The sequence below is a fragment of the Leptonychotes weddellii genome, chromosome 3, assembly GCF_054177405.1.
Source record: "Leptonychotes weddellii isolate Sample4059 chromosome 3, ASM5417740v2, whole genome shotgun sequence".
Lineage (NCBI taxonomy): Eukaryota > Metazoa > Chordata > Mammalia > Carnivora > Phocidae > Leptonychotes > Leptonychotes weddellii.
The window spans coordinates 116,914,956-116,942,821 of record NC_138371.1 but is presented as its reverse complement, the minus strand read 5'-3'; the positions used below and the strand labels follow the sequence as shown (position 1 = coordinate 116,942,821).

General features: G+C 37.1%; 1 protein-coding gene across 5 annotated transcripts in view; it reads left to right on the top strand.

Annotated features, from left to right (window-relative positions):
• TRPC4 (transient receptor potential cation channel subfamily C member 4) overlaps positions 1-27,866 on the top strand; it is a 189,362-nt gene that overhangs the window by 146,821 nt on the left and 14,675 nt on the right. For 4 of the 5 annotated variants that reach the window (XM_081814845.1, XM_006734013.3, XM_081814847.1 and 1 more), the window contains 4 exons: positions 5,779-5,918; positions 16,155-16,468; positions 23,715-23,910; positions 26,700-26,894. In XM_081814845.1, the coding sequence (XP_081670971.1) occupies positions 5,779-5,918; positions 16,155-16,468; positions 23,715-23,910; positions 26,700-26,894 (845 nt within the window). Of the gene's footprint in view, positions 1-2,735; positions 2,830-5,778; positions 5,919-16,154; positions 16,469-23,714; positions 23,911-26,699; positions 26,895-27,866 lie in introns of those variants that run through there. The other variant, XM_081814846.1, reaches the window with a different exon arrangement.

Genomic DNA, 27,866 nt, shown 5'->3' with positions numbered 1-27,866 from the left:
TTGTAGCATTACTTTTTTTTTTTTTTTCAGGGCACAGAGATATAAAACATTGACAAACACACACAATCATGTACTACCACCACAATCAAGATACTAGACAAGGGCTGGCAAACTATGGCCCAGCAGGAAAATATGACCCTTGGACAGTTTTTTTTTTTTTTTTTTAAGATTTATGTTATTTATTTGAAAGAAAGAGAGTGCATGCACAAAAACAAGGGGAGGGGCAGAGGGAGAGAAATCCCAAGCAGACTCCCCGCTGAGCCTGAGCCCCATGCAGGCTGGATCCCAGGACTCTGACTGAGACCCTGACCTGAACCGAAATCAAGAGTTGGATGCCTAACCAACAGACTGTGCCACCCAGGTGCCCGTTGACAGTTTTTATAAATAGTTTTATTGTAACATGGCCACACCCATTCATTTACTGCAAAGCCTAACTTACATACTCTCTGGCCCTCTGCAAAATAAACATGATGGTTGTTGTATATTTTTATAGATGTCCCTTATCAAATCAAGAAATTACCCTTCTATTCATACTTTGCCAGTTTTTATTATGCATGGATGTTGAATTTTGTCAAATGCATTTACGGCATCTATAGAGATCTTTTTTCCCCAGTAGACTGTGGATAGCATAAATCACATTGATTGGTTCTTTTTTTTTTTTTTTAAAGATTTTATTTATTTATTTGACAGAGAGAGACACAGCGAGAGAGGGAACACAGGCAGGGGGAGGGGGAGAGGGAGAAGCAGGCTTCCCGCGGAACAGGGAGCCCGATGCGGGGCTTGATCCCAGGACCCTGAGATCATGACCTGAGCCGAAGGCAGATGCTTAACGACTGAGCCACCCAGGCGCCCCAACACATTGATTGGTTCTTAAGTGTTGAAACAGTCTTGATTCCTGGGAAAAACAGTTATTATCAATTTTATATATTGCTCTATTTAATTTACTAATTAATATTTGTTGAGGATTTTTGTGCGTATTTATAAAAGTTACTAGTGTGTAGTTTTCTTTGATTGTATTATTTTTGTCAGACTTTTTTTATCAGAATAACGCTTGCCTCTTGGATGTTTTTTCGTCTTGTATTAAGTGTTTGTTGCTTGTGTTTTTAGCACTAGTATTATTTCTTCCTTAAATGTTTGGTAAAATTCACCATAAAGCAACTGGACCCGAATTTTTCTTTGGTGGATGGTTTTTAACTGTGAATTCATAATACTTTAATAAGTATAGGACAATTCAGGTTACTCTTTTTACCCTTGAGTTGAGATTAGAAGTTAGTGTCTTTCAGGGAAAGTGTTCAATTCATTTAAGTTGTGAAAGTTATGAGTATCAAGTTGTTCATTTTATTCACTTGTTTTCCTTATAATGTCATAAGATCTGTATTGATGCCCCTTCTTCCATTTCTGATATTGATCATTTGTATCTTCCCTCTTGACCATTCCGGCTAGAGTTTTATCCGTTGTACTGATCATTTCAGAGAACTAGATTCTGTTTTTGTGGATTTTTCTCAAGGTTTATGTTTTAAAATTTATTGCCTTCTGCTCTTATCTCTTTTACTTTCTTCTGCTTGTTTTGGGCTTAACATGTTTGCTTTTCTTTTCATAGTGTCATAGTTGAAGCTAAGATCACTGAGACTTTTATTCTTTTCCAATAAAGTCTTTAAACCTATAGATTCCACTCTAAGTGCTATGTTAGCTGCAACATGGATTTTATTTTTTTGGATCTATTTTCATTTTCAGTTTCAAAATATTTTCTAATTATTCTGCAAATTCCTCTTTGACCAAGGGTTATTAGAAGTATGTTGTTTAATTGCAAAATATTAGGGGATTTTCCAAATACATTTTGTTATTGATTTTTTGTTTATTATGTTGTCATAGAACACATTTTGTATGATTTCCATTTGTATAAACATGTTAAGATTTGTTTTATAGCCCATGATATAGTCTCTCTTGGTGAATACTACATATGCACGCACTTGAAAAAAGTGTATTCTGCCACTGTCAGGTTGTTGATGGTGTTGTTCAGAATTTCTATATTCCTACCAAACTTCTGCCTACGGGTTCTACAGAGAGGAATACTAAGGTCTCCATCTAACTATATTTATACCTTTCTCTCCTTATTGTTTCGATTTTAATTATGGCATGTTGCATTATAAGGTTATGTTGTTAGCTGCATTCATATTTAGGATTGTTCTGCCTTCTCAGTGAGTTGGCCTTTTCATCCTTATGTTAGTCATATCCCTTTACCTACCTGGTAACATTCTTTCTTTTGAAATATATCTAGTTATATTAATACAGCCAGTCCACCTTCCCTTTTTCTTTTTTTTTTGGCTTTCTTTTGATTAGTATTTCATAGTGTCTTTATTATTCTTTTATTTTTAACCTGTTGATGAACTGTAATATAGTTGTGTTTTGCATTTTTATATACGACCATCTCTGTCTTTAAATTGGTGTGTTTAGACTATACATTTTTTAAGACCATACATTTTATTCAATGGAATTATTAATATTGATGGATTTGAAATCTACCCCATTACTATTGTTTTTCCTATTGACTCTGTTCTTTGTTGCACTTTCCCTTTTTTCTGCCTGTTGTCAAATTATTCATAATTTCATGTTTATTTACATTTCTGGCTCTTTATACATTTAATTATGTATATATATGTGTGTGTATATATATATTTGTGTGTGTGTATATATACATGTATATATATATTTTTTTTTTTCTTTTTTTTTAAGTAGGCTCCACTCCAGCATGGAGCCCAACACGGGGCTTGAACTCACGACCCTGAGATCAAGACCTGAGCTGAGATCAAGAGTCAGATGCTCAATCAAGTGAGCCACCCAGGCACCCCTACATTTAAAAATATTTTAAGAGAATGCCCTAAGGTTTACAATATAAACTTTTAATTTGTCACAGTCTAACTTCACATAATATTTATTTTGTTGACATGTAGCATAAGAACTTTATGTAAGTATGTTTCTAATTCCTCTCTCTCATCTTCTGTGCTAATGTTGTCATTTTACTTTCCATATGTTATATACGTTATAAACCACAATTCTTTGCTACTGTTTTTGCTTTAGGCGTCAATTATCTGTTAGAGCAATTCAAAAAGAAAAAAATATCTTTTACATTTATTTTCTTTTTAACCATTCCTGGATATAGGTTTTCATTTCTTTTTACAAACCTATTTTTTTTTTCAGTATCATATGCCTTCGGCCTAAAATATATCCCTTCAGCAATTCTTGTAGCATGGGTCTCGTGGCAATAGCTGAGTGTTTGATTGTCTGAAAAAACGTGTTTCAATCACCCTCATTTATTAGAGTTATTTGTGCCGTGTATAGAGTTCTGGGTAAACTTTTCTTTTTTTCTTTTCTTTCAGCACTGTAATAATGTCACCTGTCTTACATAGTTTCAGACAACAAGTTTGATGTCAGTCTTTGATTTCTTCCTTTGAATGCCATGTGTCTTTTATTTCCACCCCACCCCCACTCCTGATGCCATCAATATTTTTTCTTTATCTTTTTAAAAACATTCTGAATATGATGTACCAGTGTGCCTGCATGTGTGTATTTGGAGACAGTACATCTGCCTGTGCAGAAGGCCAGACAGAAGTACATAGCACTGATGCCTGAAAATGGACATGCCGTTTTCTTCCACGAGAACATCATGCAGGAATTTGAGGCAATGTAGTCAGGAGCTGAGCCGGGTTTGAGTTTTGTTGCTACAAATATTTTCAAAGCACCATATACCCTGCTTCGGGTGGTGTTAGGGACTGCATGTCTGCGTCCCCTCCAAATTCACATATTGAAATCCTAACCCCCAAGGTGATGGCATTTGGAGGTGCAGACTTTGAGGGGCGTTTTAGGTCATGAGGGAGGAGCCCTCATGAATGAGATAAATGCCCTTCTACAAAGAGTCCAGAGAGCTAGGTTGCTCTATTTCTGCCATGTGAGGAGAGAAAGAGAAGTCAGTATCTACAACATGGAGAAGGGTTCTCACCAGAGCTTGACTGTGCTGAGACCGTGATCATAAACTTGCAACCTTCAGAAGTATGAAAAATAAAGTTCGGTGGTTTTAAGACACCCACTCTGTGATACTTTGCTAGAGTGGCCTCAACTGACTAAGACAAATAGGAAAGAGGGTTATTCTCCGAATTCCTGCTCCACCCACACCTTTTGGCCTCCTCTGTGCACCTGTGCCTCAGAGGGTTTCTCTCTCCATGCTCTTGCCACTCCTCCAGTGGCTGTCAGCTTCTGATTGTTCCTTTGTGTTTGTTGGCCTGGTGATGTGAGACAGGCAGATCCTCTGTTGTCCTGGTCTAGGTGACCCTCGAAGTCACCCTAGGTGACTTCCATAGGACGATGCCCGGGCATTAGGGATGGAGGTTCTCAATGCTCCATACCTTACTACTTACGGCAGTGACACTTTGCAGGTCACGTGCAGAAGAGACTTTCCTGACCTCCCGCCTGTGGTAGGAAACCACGAATAACACTGGTGTAAACCCTAGGCCCAGGACTGTTTCGTGCTTCTCCCATAGGGCTCATGTGTTGTGCTCCCTAAGGAAGAGGAGTACTCTATGCAAAAGAGCACGCAAGGAGCTGGAGACCCCCCTGTGTCTGTGTCCCAGGGGTTCTTCTTTCTTGTGCTAGCTCAGACTCAGCCTTTAGAAGTTTATTTAAAAGTTTTTCTGAAATCCTCTTACTCTCTTGCATGATGCCTTTGTCTCTTACGCCTGCAGCTCTGCCACGGGGGAGCGAATGTTCACCCTGAGGCTCTCTTTGGAGGAAGCTGCTGTCCTCAGAAGTATAGACTCTTTGGTTTCCCATTTCTTTGATAGGTCCATGAGAGTTTATGGTTTTATAGTAAATCTGATTTTTTTCTGGCTTTTAGTACAAGACAGATGTGAAACACTGTGCTACACATTTGACATTCCAGATTATTATTATCTTAATAGAGTCATCTTATTTGCTTATATTAATGTAGTTATGAAATCATATGTATTCTTTTACTATTTCCTGATTCTACACCCTTTGATATCTCTCTCTTTCATCATTGGGCCCGAAAATTAGATTTATAAAATTTTAATAAGATTATGGAAATAGAATAATACATAGTGATATTTTATAAGTACTTCCTAGAATTTGAAAATTAAAACATTTCCTATTAAAAATATGACCATTATAAAAGAAAGGGATTTTTATTTTCTCTGGATGTAGTCTCAAAGCTATTGCTAGATATAAGGTCTTCTTATGAAACATCATGCATGTTATAACCGTTTTGTGTCCAGAACTGAAATCAGATCCCTGAAGTTGCTAACTGTTTACAAAAGCAAAACAAAGTACCTGCTTGATGGAATTAAGACAGTTATGTTCACCAGATACACTGTTTTTTCATGAATCTTTGAGTCATTCCAACTCTGGAGGAAATATATCTTTAAGTATTTGTTTATAAGTAAGTGTTACCATATTTTCCATGAGAAAAATATATAGTTACAGAGAAATTACAGCTGATTCAAAAATTGCACCTTCTTATGAATGTATCAAATGAATAAAAGAAAGGGAAACTGCCCTAAGAGCATTCTCTACAATTAGCTCAGTGTCCTGTAAATTTTAAAGTGTGGCTGAGACTGAATATTACTGTCTTTAAAAAGAGATGTTTCATGTTGTGAAACAATAAAGTCTCTTGCAGCTCTGAGATTCTATAATTTTTAAGTTGCATATCTCTATTTTTAGTAATTTGATTGAAAATCACACTTACGATGAATCTTTCTGTAATTTCAGGTTTTATATGGGGAGAAATTAAACAAATGTGGGATGGTGGACTTCAAGATTACATCCATGATTGGTGGAATCTAATGGATTTTGTGATGAATTCCTTATATTTGGCAACAATCTCTTTGAAAATTGTTGCATTTGTAAAGGTAACTATTGTTTATATTGTTGGTAAAGCATAAGTTCTGATAAATACTGATACACCTTTGATTGCTATTAATTTTACTAATAATGTTACCTACAGCATTATGTATATGTTATATTCACCTCCTCATGACTTTATTGATAGATGGGTATAAAATACATAGATAATACCCAATTTACAGTCATAAAACAAATTTCACAATTTGAAGTTGTCACCCATTTTAGTTGCATCTAAATTGAATGATGCCTCAAAATCACTCACAGTAGTTGCTCTCATTTCTAATCCTTTCCATTTCTAATGAAATTCTACCTTAAACACTGTTTAAATTTTGGCAACCAAAATCTATTTTTATCAGTTATAACTAACCGATAACATTACATAGATCAAAATATTACTCTTTCAAAGCATTGAATTATTTCAGCTCAAACTAATATAGTTTGATATAATTAGAGCAGAATATAATTTCTTTCTCCTCATCCCATTCAACATGACAGTGCCTGAAATCTCATACACCCATCACTCCCCCAGATTTTGTACAATATCAGTCTTTTCCAAACCACAGAATTTATGTAAAACATTTTTGCTCTGCAATGACAAATGTCATTTAAAATGATTATTTTGTACTTTGGGGGATATTTTTCAAACCAAAGTATTATCTCCTTATTGCCTTTCTTTTTCCCTCTTTCCTTTCCTCTCCTTTTTTAAAAAATTTATTTCAAAATGATTACTGTATTAGTAAAAAATAAAGAGTGTCTAATTGGGCTTTACATGAATAATTCATGCAATTTAGCGATCTGATCTAGAAAATACTACCATGTAGGTGAACTCATGTCCATTTCGTCTAGTTCTTAAAATAGCCGCCTGAGTATCTTAGTGCAGTATTCAGTTCTGTCAGGGTCAAAAATGCCCAAAGTTGGAAAGGCCATAGTTTCTAGAATTTGTTCAATTAAAATGTTGCCAGCACTCACCAAAACATTAGGAAAGAACATTGCCTACCAATTTCATGTAAAGCAAGCTATATTTTAAGAATAAAATGATAATTTGGTAATTTTTCCTACCTGCATTGAGGTTAATGCCCTTGACGACCTTAAGAGAGCAGAAGGTACTGTCTTAACCAAGGAGGTTATGCATCTATGTAGGAGATGGGCAGTCTCTTGTTAAGTGTATATCTGTCCAATTCCTATTTTCTTTGTAATGATCCTTAAGTATATCTATAAAGTTGTTTTATCCATCTCTCTACGAAGAAGTAATATATCTGCTTTTTTTGTGGCCCCATACGAATATAAAATTCTGGTGTTATAGGACTGTAGCCGTTCTCAAACTTTCAAGTGCAAAAGAATCACCTGGAAGGCAATTCCCTTTCTCCATCCCCAGAAATTCTAAAGTAGGAATATTAGGGAGGATCCTAAATTTGCATTTGTACCAAATTCATCAGACGATGCTGTTGTAGCTGATCTAAGGAAGACACATTGAATGATACTGGACTGTATAATTCTGTTCAACAGCTAAGAGAAGTATGAGATTGATATCAAAAAGAACTTCTCATATTTTATATACAATATTTATATTAAGATACAGAATATTTTTATATATTACATTTATATGGTGTTTACATATAGTACATATACATTTTAATATATGGACATTTAATATACATTTAGTATACATTTAATATAAGAACTCTGGTATGTGGTGGGTACAATTACATAAATTAATGAATACTTGTGGATTTTTTTGTCTCAGTTTTAGGTACGGAATTTGAATTTTCTTAAAAAGTTGTAAGTTCTTCATGTGCAACATCTATTTTAATATTAAAATGTAAACATTCTCCCTTATACTACAACAAGGAAAAATTATGTTTAAAATTCAACTCACCCACCCCATGTGATGAAGAAGGAGTAAAGGGGTAAAGGGGTAAAGAGGAGATGGAAAGGCACAGGAATTACCTCAGATGACAATGATGTAAATAACATGGAATCTCAAGAAATACAGTTTGTTTATGCACTGTGGTCATAGGATTTCAGCTATGATTGTAAATGTAAAGTGTGGAATGTTCTTTCTGAGTGATTAGTTTGTATGACTAAAACTTGAGGTGCGGGGGTGGGGGGAGTTTGGTGGGTAGTGTTTTCTGGGCTCACTTCTTTCCTTCATCACTTACTAGTTATCTGAAATTGACCTGTTTCTCTGCCTCTCTGTGCCGCATCTATAAAATAAGGAGACTAATAATTTTTACCTTGTGCTGTTAGTATGAGCAGTAAATAAGCTGACATAATTAAAGTGCCTGCTATAGAATAAACATGCATTATTAATTTTTCTTCTTTCTCTTTTACTCCCATGCCCTCCTCCTTCTTCATATACTATGAGCCCATTGGACTTGCCTTTTTAAATGTCTTTATTATGTCCCTTCATTTACTTTATGTTAGTTGAAAAAAGTTTGAGCTCTGGATTCACACTCGCCTTTACCACGTGAAACCTGTATGATTTGGGACAAGTTATTTAATGTCGGCCCCAGTGTTATTACCTGTTGAATGATGAGAATAATCAAAAGAACACTTACTTTGGAAGCCTGGAATACCGACTTGTTGACTCACCCTTCCTTACCTTCTTTTTTATTTATCATTCAATTTTTCATGCTACTTTTTAGTTAATTTATAAGTTACTATTTCTGGAAAAGATGCCATATTTGTGTACAAAAATAGATTGTGCTATAAATAAGGCAAACAACCATTATGTGAATCAATCAGTAAGAATTTCTGGGAGCACACTAACAAACCAGGATTTCATCTGTTTTCTGAGAGTGCAAAGATGCCTGGGATAAATCCCCTGCCTTCAAGCAGTTCACAGTCAGGTGGAGGAAAGTGACACGCAAATCAGTTTTAGAACCTTCCCATACAATAAACTCTACAACAGGGACTGAGGTAGCATCAAAGAAGGAACTAAACTCTACTGGAGGTGTCCTGGAAGACAGAGCCAGTGGGCATCCATTGGGTTCATGAATGTGCGTGAGCATTCCAGAGAGAAAAGGCACAATGTGCAAAAAAGTCTGAGTGTATAAAGGAGGCCAATATCTAAGAGAAATGATCCAGTAAACTGGGGAGAGGAGAGGATAAGAAAGACTTTTCACATTCTGCTATAGAATGTGGGATTTGCTCTATTAATAAAGAGGGGCATTAATGAGATGTGAGCAGAGAACTAGTCAAATGATAATGAATGCCTGAAGTAGAGAAATGAACATAGGGGAAGCTGTTGGAGGGCTGGATTTGAAAACAAAAATTAGGAAAGAAGAGCCACAAGATTGGTGATTTATTAATTATGAAACATGAGGTAGATGGAATCCCCTGATGCTGCTTCCTGGTAAATAGTTTGCCTATTCTGGGACAGGCAAAATTAACAGGGAGTTATAACTCAGATCTTTGTAGGATTGTATAGGTTCTACCTCCAGTCCGAAGGTGCATAAATGGGAGCAAAAATCCAACCCTAGGTCTTTTCAGCCAAGCCATGGACCCAGACCAAAAAAAAAACCTGTCATTCCCCAAAAGGGAAACCTTTCAGAAACTGATTTATCCAAGGGGAGAAACTTTTAGAATAGATCTGGCAGAAGGGCCACACTTGCTTAATTGATTTATCCTTTTGTAATTTATTCACCTAGAGGTGATTTTTAAACACACACACACACACACACACACACACACACACACACCAAAGGGTCTTTCTAACTAAGGCCATGGTTTGAGCTCTGATCTGTACTTGATCTGAGTACCACTTTTACCACTTTCTACCTGTGTGATTTGGGACAAGTTACTTAATCTATACCTCAATTTTCTCATGTGTAAAATGACACTAATAATCAAATCCTATAGAATGTTTGCGAGGATTACATTAACAAACACATTTAATGTCATAAGTAGAGCTTAATATAAACACTCGGTATTGTTTCTAATTTTTATGTACCACACAATAGCATTATATCGTACAGCCAAAGACAGTACAAAAGTATATGTGACTTCACTATTCTCCTCCTTACATGAAAGGCTTTGTGGTAGTTCCTTAAATACCTTGATTCATGGACATTTCACAGCTCATGAATTGTAAGCGTTTTGTTTTTGTTTTTTTTTCATTTGCTCTTAATCCTTGAAGAAGTTTGTTGACCATTTCCTCTTCTCACTACGTATGAAATATTAGTTAATCCAGAGCTTGTTAATGCCTGGGCACGCTTATAAAATGTTACTTTATCTTCATTAGGACTGGTTTTCTTGTAAATATTACCCCGTCCTTTTCTATATGTACAACTTGTCTCATATTTATCTTTAGTCATTTGGCAGTAATGATTAAATTCTTATGCCTATTCCACTGTGTGATATAAATAATATTTTCAAAAATTAAAATCATTATGGATAAGAACATTTATTTTAACAGTCATGATGGAATTGTTCATAGTACCTTTCTTCTAAATATTTCTGAGTAAATACCTCATTGAACTCTCCTATGCTTATCAGCTAGACAAAAGGCAAATATTGTTTCCATTTCACAAATGTTGTAACTGCAATGAACTCTCCAAATTAGGGAATTTTCACTAAATATTCTTTAATCTTATAGCACAGAGCTCTGTAGAGATTTAAATCCTAAATGTTTAATTTAGTATTATCTATCACAGGAGAAAATCCTATGCCTTATTATTGTCTTTCACTACTTCATTATCTAACCAATTTGTAGAAGGGGAAAGGTTTTCACCATAGAAATCAAACATTAAAACCAATACACATTTTCTGTTTACTCTCATATGGCAAATATTTTCATTTTGTATCAATTTAATTTTTTATTCATGCTTATTGATCGCTTGAGTTTTCTAAGTATGCATCAGAAACTATAGAGGATATAAATAAACCAGTATCATGATTCAGTTCATCTTCCTCTCTTAACACTTCTGCTAAGATATTCCTGACCTGGCTCCAGCTTCCTCTTAGAGTCATCACTATCCCCAAACTCTCCATATTCCAGCTATGTTAAGATACTCACATTTCTACAAATGATTCATCTTTTCCAACAACCATGCATTTGAATATGTCTATGATTCTTCACCCTAGAAAGCTTTTCGACTTCCTATCATCTCTAAAACACTCTATTAGATGCCCAGTTCCTAAAACGCATTAGACAGAGCTCCCTCCATGGGAAACTGACAGGTAATCCAAGGTTGAATATTCTCTTATAGAGGTGTGCAATGAGTGAGTCTCTTTAAAAAAAAATCTGAGTAAAAATGCAGGCTTAGAGCAAAACCATACTGTAGTATATTTTACTGAAAAGCAAATATTTGAAAGAAAGAGGAAAGCAGGAATTGATGGCCCTAGGAAGGCTTCAATGTACACAGTAGCTCGTGATCTTTCTCTTACCTTTTTTTAAAAATTAATTATTTTAATTCAAGTATAATAACATACTTGGTCTTTTCCTTTCAAGGATTATTCTATAACATGAAAATACCAGCTCCGGTCAACAGGACCCTAGTGTCCACTCCTCTGTGGTCAAAGAGTACCTGTCAAGGGAACGATGAGCATTTTTTATTTAATGGCTGTTTCTTCACTATATAATAAGCTCATATGACATAAACTGAATTTATTTGCTTACCACTGGGAACCCTGAAGATGGTGTCTAACACAGAGTAGGCACTCAGCATATATTTAATGAATAATTAACAGCTGAAGAATCAAAATAATTAGAACTTAAATCCATTCTAGACAAAGAGACTGATATTCATAGAAAGGAATTTTGGTGAGAATGTGAAGTAATTTGGGGAATGACCAGTACTAAAGGTTTGAGCCAGAGCATTAAGTACCAAACAGTACAAATGGCAGGTCAATCTCAAAAAGAAGTCAGGACCCAGATTCCAGAGGCTTCATGTGACATGTTGGAAAACGAATTTCATCTCAAGAACATCGCAGAATTCTTGGAGAACATGAAACAAGATATGAGGTGGTCTGGCCTTTTTAAACGATGATTCTGGAGGAAACAGGTGATTAAAGAAATAAGGTCCAGTGTAGGTAGAGCAATTAGGAGGCTATTATAATAATTTCTGAGGGAAATAGGGGAATCTTTTTTTAAGGTTTTATTTATTTATTTTAAGAAAGAGAGAGAGAGCACAAGCAGGGGGAGTGGCAGGCAGAGGGAAGCAGGCTCCTCTCTGAGCAAGGAGCATGACATGGGGCTCGATCCCAAGACCCCGGGATCCTGACCTGAGCCAAAGGCAGACACTTAACTGACTAAGCCACCCAGGCATCTCCAGAGGATCTTTTCTAACCAGTGAGGATACCAATGAAGACTCTCAACCTCAAATTCTGCTTTGGGTGATTTGCTGCCACTCACTAAGATCAGGGAGCATAAACGGAGAGAGAGTTTGAGGAGGAACAGATCATGAGTCCCAATTCTGGCCTGTGGGGTGAGATGCCTGGGAGATATCTGTGTGGACACGTAAATGAGGCAGTAGAATAGAAAATATGACTGTAAAGGGAGACGTCCGGGCTGGAGTTGGAGGACTGGGCGTCATCAGCCCATAACAGACAGCTGAGATCATTGAAAACCTGCAGGGGGAGTAGACAGAAGGAGAAGAGGCTTGTGAAGCAAAGTCAGTATTTAAGGAGCAAGTGAGAAAGAGTGACCAGCAAGGGATCCCGAGAAGCAGCATCACGAATGGCGGGAGGCAGACATGCAGAGATTAAAAAATGAACATAGATTCTGTGAAGAAGTTTTAGAAAACAGAGCCAACGAGAAATTGTAAATTCAAGTTAAGCTTTTAATACCTAATAATAGGGTTTGGAAAATACATTTAAAACTGAAGAATTACAGTTTTTCTCTCCAAGTTCAAAGAACGCTGAAGTTTGTAAGAATTTTAAAAATTGCTCTGTAAAATCCATGCCTATGTTTAAAAACCAGAGTGAAATATATACGTGAAGGACAGGAGAAAAATTAAAAAGCAAACCTTCAAAGAATGACATCAAGAGATAATTACTAAATGTTTATATCTCTATTGAATCCTGACAGAAGATGAGATTTCTGGATCAGAGAACAGACAAATTATTGACTTACATAACAATCTTCACATTGGTCCCCCACCCTCCAGTTCCCCACAGGGCAACAGATGAGAGCCTGCTGTACCCTTTGCATACAGGAGCTGGTACTACAGGAAGGGAACTGGGAAAATCGGAATCTCAGAGCTGGTATAGTGCAGCTGGGCCAGCTGCCCGTCTTCCCACCAGAGAAAGACCTTAACTTTCTAAAGTAAACAAACTCTCTTAGGGGAGGCAAAGGTCCCTAGTTTTATTATCCTTAGAATCTAAGCAGATGGCTCCAGGGGAGATGTTTCCAAATCTCTCAGAAAGTCTCTATATTTAACTTCCCAGGCTTATTTGCCATTCAGACATCTTTTAACAGCCATGCAATGTTTTGCTCAGGAAGCCCTGACCATGCATGAATGTGAACATATTCACATTGTTTCCCAACAATTACCAGAAGTGCTAGACTTTGAAGCAGACTTGGGTAACTAGACCGGGACAGAATCTAGCATCTCGTGATCTGTAAAATGGAAAGCCTTCCTCTTGATTTTGCTAGTCCTAGCTGAGACAGTTTGCAAAGAAGGGAATCTAAAGTACCACGTCACCCTGTGATGATGGATTCTATATCCCACTGCCCCCAACTGCCTGCAAGAGCTAGAACATGGATCAGCATCTCCGGGAGATTGGATAATATCAAATAACCCTTAAAGCTTGAACAGCATGTAATCTCTGTTCATTTCCGGCCCCATCAGCCCCAGATGGAATTTATCACTTTCTCTTCTCTATTCCCACAGCACTCTTCGAGCATTTTTATGATTAGGTGTCCCTCCCATCCTCTGTGGACAATAAGTATTCAATGGAAGAAAATGTTTCTTGGGTACCCATTGCATGCACCATTGTGTTAAATGTTAGGAGGAATTCCAACAGTCACATCCTTAAGAATGCTTACTGTGTCATATTTTGTACATCTTGAGATATAGTCCTAAGTCATATTTGCTTAGCGGAGAGAGAAAGAGAAATATAGAATTAGCCATCAATGGGGGGCAGAGGGGATGTTCTCTACCTAAACATGTCTTTCAAGAGAAGTGAATAAAAAGTGAAGGTGATCTTAGTCTTTGAAGGAAAAGGTGCATTTTATATGGGGTGACCAAGAGAAGAGAATTAGATAGTAGTTGATACCACAAACCCTCGCTTTGATATAATGGATAAAAAATAATGTTTTAAAGTGTTTATGCATCTTCAATGATTAGCTATTTTATGGTGAATTTAGCAATGTTCAAGAACAGTTATCAGCATTTAAAAATAGAAAATAATTTCCCTCTACCTCAAACTTGATTGTTTTAAATTATCACTCAAGCAAGAGTCTGAGTGTTAAACAAAATCAGACGCTTGTGATGTATTTTCTCCCCAGCGAGATTAAAAAAATACGATCTATTAGTTTCAAGAGAATTAATTAACATTTGTAGAGGTCTTTGGTATAAAATGCAATATAAAAAGAATGGAAATATTCTGATATTCTTTTTTTTTAAGATTTTATTTATTTATTTGAGAGAGAAAGAATGAGACAGAGAGAGAGCATGAAAGCGGGGAGGGTCAGAGGGAGAAACAGACTCAATGCGGCATTCGATCCCGGGGCTCCAGGATCATGACCTGAGCTGAAGGCAGTCGCCCAACCAACTGAGCCACACAGGCGCCCAATATTCTGATATTCTGATGGGACTTATACAGAAGAAGAACTGTTTTTTCTAACATGATTATTAGGAAAAAGATTCAGTTGTCTAGACATATTTTTTAGGGATGTGTATGAAGAAGGCAACTCAATTTATTGTTTGATTCCTACACAGGTTTAATTATAGATTTATTTTATTTTATTTATTTATTTTTTAAAGATTTTATTTATTTATTTGACAGAGAGAGACCAGTGAGAGAGGGAACATAAGAGGGGGGGTGGGGGAGAGGGAGAAGCAGGCTCCCCGCAGAGCAGGGAGCCCGATGTGGGGCTAGATCCCAGGATCCTGGGATCATGACCTGAGCCGAAGGCAGATGCTTAACGACTGAGCCACCCAGGCACCCCTAATTATAGATTTTTGTAACACAGTATTTCAAAGAGCATATTCGATCCTTTTTTTTAAAAAGGATATAAATTTACTTCAGTAATACAAAGGATAAATTTCATTTTGCCCTTTATATAGCTCAGTGTCGAGATAATTCAAAGCTGGCATTTTAATTAACTTAGGCTTACTTTTGATTTATTTATTTTTTTAAAGATTATATTTATTTATTTGACAGAGAGACACAGTGAGAGAGGGAACACAAGCAGGGGGAGTGGGAGAGGGAGAAGCAGGCTTCCCGAGGAGCAGGGAGCCCAATGCGGGGCTCCATCCCAGGACCCTGGGATCATGACCTGAGCCGAAGGCAGATGCTTTACTGACTGAGCCACCCTGGCGCCCCTGGTCTTACTTTTTAAATGATTGCTCATCAAAGCTTAATAAAATAGCAAATATTTCTCTCAAATCACATATTTTATCTAATTAAGGAATGTTCAAATAAATATCATATGTTTTACATATTAAATATAAAAAAATTAACAACTCATTGACTTCCAGGATGATTTCCAAGTTGGGTTTTATCTGCATTTAGGATATAACAGATACGAAGCACCGACAGTTATGCCCATATTGGTCATTACTATTCCAGGGCAATGGACCAGTACTTTCCACTCATTTATTTGTAATTTGTATCCCACATGCATTCATCTAGACTAGGCAAATGTGTCAAATACAGTAAGTAAAACCATTGATAATTTTGTTCAAAATTTAGTAGTTTTCCTCTATAACGTAGCTTTCTTTGTTATCATGTTGCTGTCTTCTCCCCATATAAAATCAGCTTTTTTTTCTATGTAACATTTTCTTTTCTTTTTTTAAAGTCAATCGAAAAGGTCAAGGTCAGATGTAATTCACATATTAACAAGTACTACAAATGACAAGGACAGACCAGGAAGGCCACTTTGATTAAAGCTTATAAATTATAAAAGTCTTTAATAAACTTTTATTTTTGTGTAGATGAACATCGCTGCCACCATCATAAAGGACAACAGGTCACTGTGCTGGATCTACCTGCAAAAGCATTCTGACCTGAACTTGACATAGTCATATGTATGTGTTTGTTTTATGTTCTCTGTGTTTCTCTTTTTTCTCCAGTACAGTGCACTTAATCCACGAGAATCTTGGGACATGTGGCATCCCACTCTGGTGGCTGAAGCTTTATTTGCCATCGCAAACATCTTCAGTTCCTTGCGCCTGATCTCGCTGTTTACTGCCAATTCTCACCTGGGGCCTCTGCAAATATCTCTGGGAAGAATGCTCCTGGACATTTTGAAGTTTCTATTCATATACTGCCTTGTGTTGCTAGCATTTGCAAATGGCCTAAATCAATTGTATTTCTATTATGAAGAAACAAAAGGGTTAAGCTGTAAAGGCATACGATGTGAAAAGCAGAATAATGCATTTTCAACGTAAGTCGAACAGACGTTTTTATTGGTAACGTTGGGCAGAATTCAGAGGGTATTACATTATGAATTTGAGCCATGACAAGTGCTTGCAAAGAAAATTGTGCTTAATGCAGAAAACAGAATTAACGTGCCTTTGAACGAATGGATCCTCTGACATTAAAAAATATATATATACATATATATATCCAGTACATTTATTTTAAGTCTTAGTAAAATGTTTTTTTAAATGACCTCATATAAAGGGAAGCTATATACTCAGTTTTAAAATGTGAAATAAAGGGGAAACCTCTGATAGAATATACGTAAAGCCAATCGTGTGAGAAAATTCAAGTACTTCTCGAGTTTTCTGTGTTTTTCAGATAGGAAAGTCCCTTTACATGTTCTTTCACTCTCTAATTCCCTGCACAAAAAACATCTAAGCATGGAGAAATAATCCAAAATAGGAGCCCCAGGCTAACCTAGGCCACTATAATTATGCACACAAAACTCTCTGTGCCCTTACACCTGATGGGCAATAGGCCTCGCTCAGTGCCAACCTCTGGTCATTCTCAAGCAGGTTTGCTGACAGCAGAGGTTCCTGGGCCTGTGACTGATGCTCACACAGTCTGCACACCTGTGTCGGTTTCCTTCATACTGTGATCACCAGACAACTGTGATAAACAGTTAATTAGCAAAAGAAGTTAGGTCATGTTCCTCTCCACAATACCTGCAAGTGAATACATGGTCATTTTGTAGGTGACTAAAAATCAGACCCTGTTCATTGGCCGTTGTAGAATTTCATGTTAAATAAGAAAGTGCAATAATTTCTCAAGTAGGAAAAAACCCAATTCCTTCATATAAACTAAGTCATTTATGGCTACAGTATTCGTGTTGATTCACTTCTGTATCTGTTTTATCTTTGATCTCAACATTTAAAACGCCATTTTAATTAACCCACATCTGCTTCTTTGCACATAAAATTTTAATCTCAGCCTTAGGTGCCTCAGGTCCTTTCAGAAATAGATTTGATACAAATCCTGAGTCATAGAGGGAACCAAAGGTCATCACAGCTTCCCCTTGTCCTTTCATCCCTTGCTCTCAGCCCGGAGTTCTCCAGACTGACCAGCCTTGTCATCTTCCTCGTGCCCTTATCTGACCCTGGACAGGAGGGATTCAGTGAAACCCCTTGAGGCAACATCCTTGTGACTAGCATGGCCCTGGATTTTGTCTGTGTTGATATCTGAACTTAATCATTCCCCACTTGTTTGTGCTCCTCGACATGGCAATTTGCTCCTGGCAACTGAGACGAGGGATTTACAATGGTCAGATCCCACCAACCCCCAGCTTCATGGACTAGAATACGGCCTCTTACAAACATCCTGGATACTGTCTGCTGTCTTTCTTGATTTCTGATGGAGAGCCCTTCTGCTCCCCCCAGCTTTCCCAACTCCCTTGTTACTTTGTACTGCGTGCCCTGATGCAAACCGCTGGCCAGGACCCACCCACCACCCCCCACCCCGCCCCATTTACATGCATTGCCGTATCCTTCTGCTTCGGTGGAAGAACTTCCACGCAGCACCTCAAACTGAGTGACCTCCCAGGTTGTGTTTCATTCAGGGAACAGTTCTGGTTCCAAGACTCAGCCTCTTCTCAGACATCTGAATCATCCGCAGTTAACCCCATCCTCTTGTATGATCCCTAAGTTCCCAGGAATCACAGTGCCCTTTTACTGGTTTTGTGGTAAATGATTACATATTATGAACAAATTTTACTCTCTGTCCAAGAAGTTCCCTCGCTATGGAAGTCTGAGGCAAAGTTTCTAGTATAAACTGCATTCTAGAAGCAAATGTATTGAATTGCATGGTATTATTTTAGTGTACCCATGCCAAAGGTCTCCTCTATTATCATGAAAAGCAACAGATAATTGCCTATCTCAAATATTATAGACCCAAATCATTCAGCCCAAATAAATCAGGTATTCTACCTGTATTTTTTTTTCCAGATCATGGAATGTAAATCTGCAAGCAATAATTCTTGGTATAATTAATGCACTAGAATGTATAGAATGTCTGAGGCAGGCAAAAGTTACCTGTCCCTTGATGACCCTGTTTCAGTATAATGGGTCCAGTCACTGCAAGAGGATGTCTAGCAATGCTCTCTACAGCTTATTTCTTTGCTTTTGTTGGTCTTCGATTTTCTTTTTCTAATTTCTTTTTATGAATTTCTTTTTATAATTTATATTACTCCATAAATTTCAATTTTTTTTTTTTTTACTATCCACTATCTCAGAGATCTTACTCCATTTGAGGATGAAAAAACATAATACTTCATGTAAAGTACCTAATACAGTGCCTGCCATAGAATATGATTTTTAAAAAAAAAGCTAGCTACTTTACGTCTGTTTATCATTATCAGTAGTAACAGAGCATTATCTCCCACCTAGATCTCCCTGGTTCCTCTCTGTTACTCCTTCCATTCAGGGAGCAAACGTAAGCTGAAACTCTGAGCCCTGTGTTTCCCCATTAGCCTCCACTCATCACCCTCCTTCCCTTCATCCAAACAATCCTGAAAAGAAGCCTGACCAAGATACCTTGTTTTCTTCTTATTCATTCTTCATCCAATTGCAATTTGGCTCCTGCTTCCATCAGTCCACTAACACTGCTCTAGAGAATATCTAGAGCCTAGAGAATACCTAAAGCCTCCATATCCCCCCTGTCAAGGGACACTTACCTCTCTAAAGCTTGTTGAATGTGTCTGCAACGTGTGAGCCTGTTAACACTTTTACTTTGAAATCTTGCCTTCCTTTAATTTCAGTGTTACTATGTCTTTATACTTCGTCTCTTACTCCTCCAATTTTTCTCACTGTTCTCTGATAATTATATTTCAGTTATTGCTTTTAAATAGTGATCTTGCCTTAATGATTATCCTCACACCATATTACAGTATCTTTGTGAAAACTCATCTGTGCTTATGGATGCGGCCCTAGACGTCTTGAGGAATGACTCCTATATTCATATCACTAGCACAGATCTCTCTCTCTAAGATCTGTAAGTCCAACTGTCCTTTGGATGCCTTTCCATGCATATCTCCTAAAAATTTAAACCCAAGGAAACATTCATCAGAGTCTGTCTAAAAATTTGTTCTTCCTCCTCCCCAATGCTCATTCTTAGTCAATACTATCACAACCCACCCAGAAATTTAAATAAAAAACTTGTGCTTTATACTAGATCCTTCCCTCCCCAACCCTTCCCCATGCAGTCAATAGCATCTATTCCTGCTCTTCATTATCCTGGAGCCATCTTCCCTTGCTCACTGCCCATGCCTAAGTCAAAGTTCCCTTGCTCCTGGCCTCTGCCTTCTTTTATATGTCTTCCATCTTGTTCCCTGAGTGATCTTTCTCCATCTAAAGTGTCTAAATGGTTTCTCATTCCTTACCAGGTACAGCCAAATTCCTTAGCATGACATACCAGGTCCTTCAATGATCTGCCCCTTGCTTCCTTATCTAGCCCCGTCTTTCCCCACTCCCCAAATTTTCCAATCAATCCCCAAATATGTCATATTCTTCTTTCATCCCAGAATGTCCTTGTTCTCCCTTTCCAAGTGGCAAAATTTTCTTCTGTCTTCCAAATCCTACTTCAAACATGCCTTTTCCAGGATGTCTTCCTGATCCCCTGCTGACTATGAGCTCCCAGTGGGCACTGCCTGGTCTGTGTCTTCTATGTCTCTCCTTCAATTTCCCCACCAGCAAATGACACTTTTTTTCTGCTCTTTTCACGCTTCCAGATTGTTTTCTCTTTAATGTAGGAAGAACTGAATGATACTAAGAAAACCAAATATTTAGTCACTGAAATTATTCTACCTACGATTTTAAATTAGTAGTCTCTGGTTAAGGGACTCTCCTGTGAAGGGAGGGGCATGGGCTTTATGACAGATATTGGCTCATTGAGAAAATCCCTTTTATGTTTATTGAAGGTATATTCCTCAAAAGTGGAAGTGGCCAACTAAGATCCTACTTCATTTGTTTTAATATTACATTATTCCTTATAAACTAAGAATAAAATAATCAGATGTGTCTTATATTAATTTATGTTTCCTCGTTTTCATCTCAAAGGATAGAACTGAGAAATATCTTTAAAGAGCAAGAGACAAAGAAGTTATCTTTAGGAAGGCAATGCTTTAGCATCAACCCGTAAGAATTACCAGGTTTTAGTCAACTACGGTTTTATGCTAAGTATTATTTAATTAAATGTGGTATTATCCTCAGAACCATTCTGTCCTTATCTCACCAAAGAACTAGGAAAATAGTTGTCACATAAAAGCAGTCTGAGATGTACTGCAGCTAATGACTTTTCAATCTACAGGCAATCTCGCTATCATATAGTTTTGGGAATCACTAATGGTGGAAACATTTCTAGAAGCAGTGGCTTTAAAATGTTAACTTAGATTGCTTTTTTTTAGTCCATATAATGAATAATTAACATAATAATATAAATAAGAAATACTAAGGTCTTGATGCTAGGGTCTTAATTAATCTAAAAGTAAATATATTTTGCTTAAACGGAGCTATTCTGCACATCTCACTTTTGATTCATTTCACTGAAGAAAAGAAAAGAAAAATAAGAAAGAAATCCAGAATTAATCACAAGATGTCACCTTATTTTGAATTTTCTCCTTTTCAAATTCTAATTAAAAACCTAAATAAATGTTTTGCCGAAGGGTTTGCTAATATTCTCTAATAGCTAATAGTTCCTATTTCGACAGAAGCAAATCAGTATTGTTCAACCATAGCAATCCATTTATTCTACATCACACTTTTTATCTGAACATTTAAAAAAGCAACTGTTATGGGATTTATGTGGCATTTTATATAATTTATTATAGCCCTTAGATTATGTAACTTCTAGCTCTCTCTCTGAACCGCTATTGATACCAGGGGGAAACCACCTGAATTATATTTCTATATTCACGGTGAGAATTTACACCATTTAGAAAGAAAGAACAAAATTATCTTATATTGAACCCAAATGACACTGTCATTAATTTTAGAAATTGTCCTTAAAGTTACTAAAAATAAGGAACTTATGGCCTTGGATCAAATTTACTTATTTCCTGAGAAATTTTTCAAAGAATAACTTAGAGTAGCCTTTGCCTAGGGCCAATGAATTAGATTAAACTTTCCCTGATAGTTTTAGAATCTGACATCTGGGTTGGCCTTAAAGAACACACGGTCAACTCCTCACATGATGCACATCCCTGCTGGCAGGACAAAGTCTGATTGAGGTTGGTCAGATCAGCCCCCTTATCATTTTATGATAATTTGGTCCATTGTTGAATAGCTATAGCAAAATAAATCAATAAATAATTACATATTTTATAATTAAAATTTAATTAAACAATTATAATATGAAATTGTTTACCCAAAAAAAAAAAAAACTTGAGAAAAGAAGCCCTGAATGCCAATTAAGGTCTCCTTAGTTAGATTCTCCTAGGTATACAGACCAGAAAGTCATGGAAGATTTCAAGTAACAGGAGTTTGGTCCAAAAATCATGTACAGGATTATAGCCTTTTGATCCTCTGAGGCAAGGATTGACCTTAGCAGGGGCAGAACCTAGAACAAGGCTTGGCTTCAGGAAGGGCAGGAGATGACATAGCCCTGGACTGTAAGATCATTTACTCTGAGAACCAATGTTAACCTGAGTCATCTATTCCAAGTCTATCTTCTTCAATGTTTGCTTATTACCTGGCTTATTTCTCTTCAGTTCTCTGTTCCTTCATTTTTGTTGTCTCAAACCTTTGGCTTTTCATAATTCCAATGACCCGGACTCTCCATCATAACTCCTGTCATTTCAGCCCCTTTTGGCAACTACCTCGTTCTCTTGATATTTCTAAGGTAAATTTGTATCGAGAGGAAATCTGATAGTGTAGGCTCATCTTTTTCAAATCAGTCCATGCCATTAACCCCTGGCCTCATATGAATTGGCTTTCCTTGGGTCACTTGACCTCTGAAATCCTACCTCCTTAGTCACCATGCCAGGTATGAGAATAGTTTTGTTTTTGTTTTTACAATATAATGTGACTAAAGTCTTATTTTAACTATTTGTCAAAGAGTATAAAAATCCTGTTATCATTTTATTACATTATACTAAGATAATGGTCCTGCTGAAACAAACATTTCTTCATTTAGTTTCAGACATTCTTTATCTTATTTCATTTCTTGGACTAAGTTAAGGAAACTTTACTTTCAATAAAACACCAGAGTTCATTCATTGGCAGGAATGAATTAAATGTTCCCTGAAATAGAAAGAATAGCAAATTTTGTTATCTGAGCATTTTGACATTTGCCATCTTATAGGATTCACTACGTACAACTTTAACTGGAATTGTGGGAATCCACAACGATAACATTATTTTGAGTCCTTCTACAACCAAGAAGCAAGAGCATGTGAATGAAGTGACATCTTTCAAAGACTAAGCTTGAGGATGTATCATTTATTAACTATCAATGCCCTATGACACTCGTTACCAAGTTTTCTGTGAAAAGGAGAGTAAATATTTTATTTTTTTTTAAAGATTTTATTTATTTATTTGAGAGAGAGAGTGAGAGAGAGAAAGAGCACAAGAGTAGGGAGCGGGAGAGGGAGAAACAGACTCCCCACCGAGCAGGGAGCCCGATGTGGGACTCGATCCCGGGACTCCAGGATCATGACCTGAGCCGAAGGCAGTCGCTTAACCAACTGAGCCACCCAGGCGCCCAGGAGAGTAAATATTTTAGACTATGTGGGCCATATGTTCTCTGTTGCAACTATTTACCTCTGCCATTTTAACACAAAAGAAACCATAGACAATGCATCAGTAAATGATTGTGGCTGTGTTTCAATAAAACTTTACTATGGACATTGAAATGTGAATTTATAATATTTTCAAATGTCACAAAATAGCTCTTTTTCCCAACCATTTGTAAAAGCAAATACCATTCTTAACTCAGGAGAGATGCAAAAACAGGCTGTGGGTCAGATTTTCTCCTCTAGGAAACTAAATAGTTTTCAAAGCTCTTAGGAAAATTAAGTACATGATTTGTGCTATATGATGGAAACAATTTTCTTTAATTCTTTTTATTAAGTTTAATTTTGTAATTCTTTAATACCCTTTATTAAGTTTAATTTTTAAATTAAGCAAATATACATAATAGGAATCAAGTTCTATTGTTATATCTTATAGTATAATAGTTCTATTAATATAGCTATTAGCGTCATTTTATCTTTATTCCAGGTTATTTGAGACACTTCAGTCCCTGTTTTGGTCAATATTTGGGCTGATCAATTTATATGTGACCAATGTCAAAGCACAGCATGAATTCACTGAGTTTGTTGGCGCCACCATGTTTGGGACATACAATGTCATCTCTCTGGTTGTCCTACTCAACATGTTAATAGCTATGATGAATAACTCTTACCAACTCATTGCTGTAAGTTGAATAACTTTATTTTAATTCCACATATCCCCCTAGAACGTGTTGTTTCTAACCATACTCTATCCTATTTAGCATAGAAAACAGTCTGTAACTGGCTATTGATGAGACAGAGCACAATTATAATATCAATGGTTAATTTGAAGTTTCTAAACAGTATTATACCATATTTGGCTACATACTAATTTAGTTTTGTCATATTATGGAGGATTATAAAGTAAACGAAATCTATCTTTCCAGGCAGTCATTGACGATGGCAAGCACTGGGGGAGGGATGAATTATGAACAAGTGGCTCATCTCTATGCAGCGCCCTTTGCATTTTCCTTTGTCTCTGACCATTTAACTTACAGTCTTGGTATAAACAAACCCGTGCCAGCCTGGAAGGATAAAAAAGCTAGCCTAGAGGGGAGTCTAAGGGAAAAAGCCACAAGATTTTCAGTTTCTTAAATCCAGAAAAAGCAATGTAGGAGTAACCCTGAATTCTACAACAGAGTACACAATACCATATATGTTTATTTGAGACTCTAGAATCCAAACAAGTTAGTTTATTTATTCATTCAACAGTCATTCATTTATTTATTCATTCAACAAGTTTTTTTTTTAAAGATTTATTTATTTATTTGAGAGAGCGAGAATGAGAGAGAGTACATGAGAGGGGGGAGGGTCAGAGGGAGAAGCAGGCTCCTCGCTGAGCAGGGAGCCCAATGCGGGACTCGATCCCGGGACTCCAGGATCATGACCTGAGCTGAAGGCAGTCGCCCAACCAACTGAGCCACCCAGGCGCCCATTCAACAAGTTCTTATTGAGAACTTATTCTGTTGCCAAGTACTATTCTAGGAACTAGAAATACAGCAATGAAAAGAAAGACAAAGCCCTTTGTCTCCTTGAACTTCCCTACATGTCAGTGGCCATTAGCAATAGCGACAGAACAAATCCATCCTGGAATGAAATACACTTAAGTCTTTCATATTTATACCTGAGACAAGTAGCATTTTATAAGCATAATTTATAACCATAATTGTCTCTTTAAATAGCCACAATTATATTACATCTTTGAATCTATTGCTAAACCACTGGAATGTTGTTATTGTTATTTTGAGGAGCAGCATTCTGAATTTTACTTCAACGGTCTTTATGGAGGCAAGATACCCTGTCACAGATGAAAAACTGCATAAAGCATAAGAATAGATGATTTTTATTTACTCATTCACAAACTAAGTATTTGCATCAGATATACCTAGCTCCTAGGATTTGCAGGTGAATATCTGAATTTGTGGAGCTTCATTGAAGCATCTTGCAAGTATGGATTTTTTAAGATAGTCTCTATGTATTTGCTTCAGAAGTTCTGTATTTCTCTGGTCAAAACATTTGCAAAACATGGATTTTATTTTCCAGACCACCCTTCCAAAAAAATTAGAAAGTCTCTAATTATCAAGCTACATATAAACTGTATATACAATTTGGATCCTATAAAACATGGGCCAACACTTTATGGAAGTGACTGCTTTTTTATGATCTTAAGCCAATTCTACTGACTCCCGTTCTCCACGACTACAGCAAACAATATATATTTTTCTTCATTAGTGCAGAATCTATAAGCTTGTTTAGAAAGAAAGCCAGGGAAGGTGGGAGAAATAGAGGAGAGGAAGAGGGGATTATGGGGGGGGGAATGCAACTTCTGTGTTTCTGTCTATTGATCAATCTATCCCATCAAACATTTGCTAAGCAACAATGAAGGTCACACATTTTCTAGATATGCTCATTCCTGTTGAAAGCACAATCTGTCCAGTGTCTAGATGAAAATCTCTATTGCTCAGAGTAGAAATGTATATACAACACATACGTTCATTAGCACACAGCCATTTAGGAATATTAGAATGAAGCACAGTCTAAGGTTATGCTCCTACTCTAAAATCTGAGTTCTTCTTTCTAATATTAATGGGTTAAAATGAATGGTTTTGAAATCCTAAAATGTATGTATATGCCCAGTTTCTACCACCCCCTACTTCCCAGATTTTCTGCTTTAGTCAGATTTGTGGCTAATTTAAGAGGGGACTGGCTGCCCTATCTCTAATTGTCACAAATGTTCTTAAGTTCTTCCAAGACATTAATAAAGTGGGATGATTGATAAATGATGAGGGGGATAGCCTCAGGCTTACAGGCAGCCACTAACCATACTCCTATCTGGTACCTTTTGGACAAGGTTATGTCAGGGTTCAATGCTGTGTCAGAGGCCCTATTCTACATTTGTTAGAGGAACTTCTCTTTGAATTTTTGTCTGTTGCCTAAAGGTGGACAAGAATTATTCACATAGGAACATATCAAGTAAGTCTTCTCCTGGAAACACCAGAGAGTTAAGCCATGAGCATCCATGCAGGTGACACTCACCTAGGCAGGGATTCAAGGCCTTGGGTAAGACATAAAGTCCTGTTTGTGGCCAGAATCTAGTGCAACTGAGCTAATGTAAGCCTACAGTGCAGGAAAGGAAAATTCATCTTCAAGTCAAAACTGATCACTGCAGTCTCTTTAACATGGAATTATTTTAGATGTCTGTTTCATGGAAGAAGGAAGGATAAATCCTGACAAGATTGCTGTGACTCTTTACCAGGGTAAGCCATCATCTGAAATATTTAGATGACTATCGCTGAGAGTCAGCCTTGTTTTTGTAAGCAATTTAATTAATGTTCCAAGAGCTGCTCCAAGTCAAGTTACGGGCTCTCTGTGAGGTTTATCTCACCTTAGTAATTAAGAAACCTGTCAGCAGTTATCGTATTCTCCCGTTCAGGACCATGCAGATATAGAATGGAAATTCGCTCGAACAAAGCTTTGGATGAGTTATTTCGAAGAAGGAGGTACTCTGCCTACTCCCTTCAATGTCATCCCAAGCCCCAAGTCTCTCTGGTACCTGATTAAATGGATCTGGACACACCTGTGCAAGAAAAAGATGAGGAGAAAGCCTGAAAGTTTTGGAACAATAGGGGTAAGAATACAGCATGTTAGTATTACTTTTTTTAAAAAATTGTGTATTTGAATATATTTGTATTTCTTGTTGGATATTTTTGTATTTTTAGCCTTTTTGTTTTTCCTGGTTGCATTTGGTGACCATTTATCACACAGCTGCCATGTCTAAGACACTGGTTCCTACAGTGAGGGTGGTCACTGTTATTTAAATAGGAGCCCCACCGGACACAGGCCTCTCCTGGACCCACGAGCCAAGGCTGGGGTAACTAACACATTGGCTCTTGGTACCCCTGATTTCTAGCCCATTTCAGAATTGCAACCTCAGGTTATTTGTGGCATTACTTACTCATCGTCTACTTCTCTCTCTGGATTATAAGGGAGGGGGGCTGTTTTCAGTCATCTTGTATTCTTAGTGCCCAACATAAGCTCCTACACAGCATATAATGTTTGACAAAAATTTCTCAACTAAATGATTAAATGGATATTATTACTTGAAATTGTTGTGCCATGTTCAAGCACAGTGACTTCAGAATATGTCAAATTGCTCAACATTTTGCTTCTACTCCCAATCATTTTATTTTATTTTATTTATTTTTTTAAAGATTTTATTTATTTATTTGACAGAGAGAGACACAGCGAGAGAGGGAACACAAGCAGGGGGAGTGGGAGAGGGAGAAGCAGGCCCCCCGCAGAGCAGGGAGCCCGATGCGGGGCTTGATCCCAGGATCCTGGGATCACGACCCGAGCTGAAGGCAGACGCTTAATGACTGAGCCACCCAGGCGCCCCTACTCCCAATCATTTTAAATACCCGGAAGTTGGGTTTTTTTAAAATGTTAGGACCACCCAGAGCCATGCTCCTATTATACTGTAAGTTAAACTTCCTTCGGAAATTTCTTTCATTCTGGAAACCAAGGCTTCAAGCAATTCCATCAGAAGAGACATGGACTTAAGACTTTGTTCCAGCCAAACCACTGACATGGAAGAAGTTAT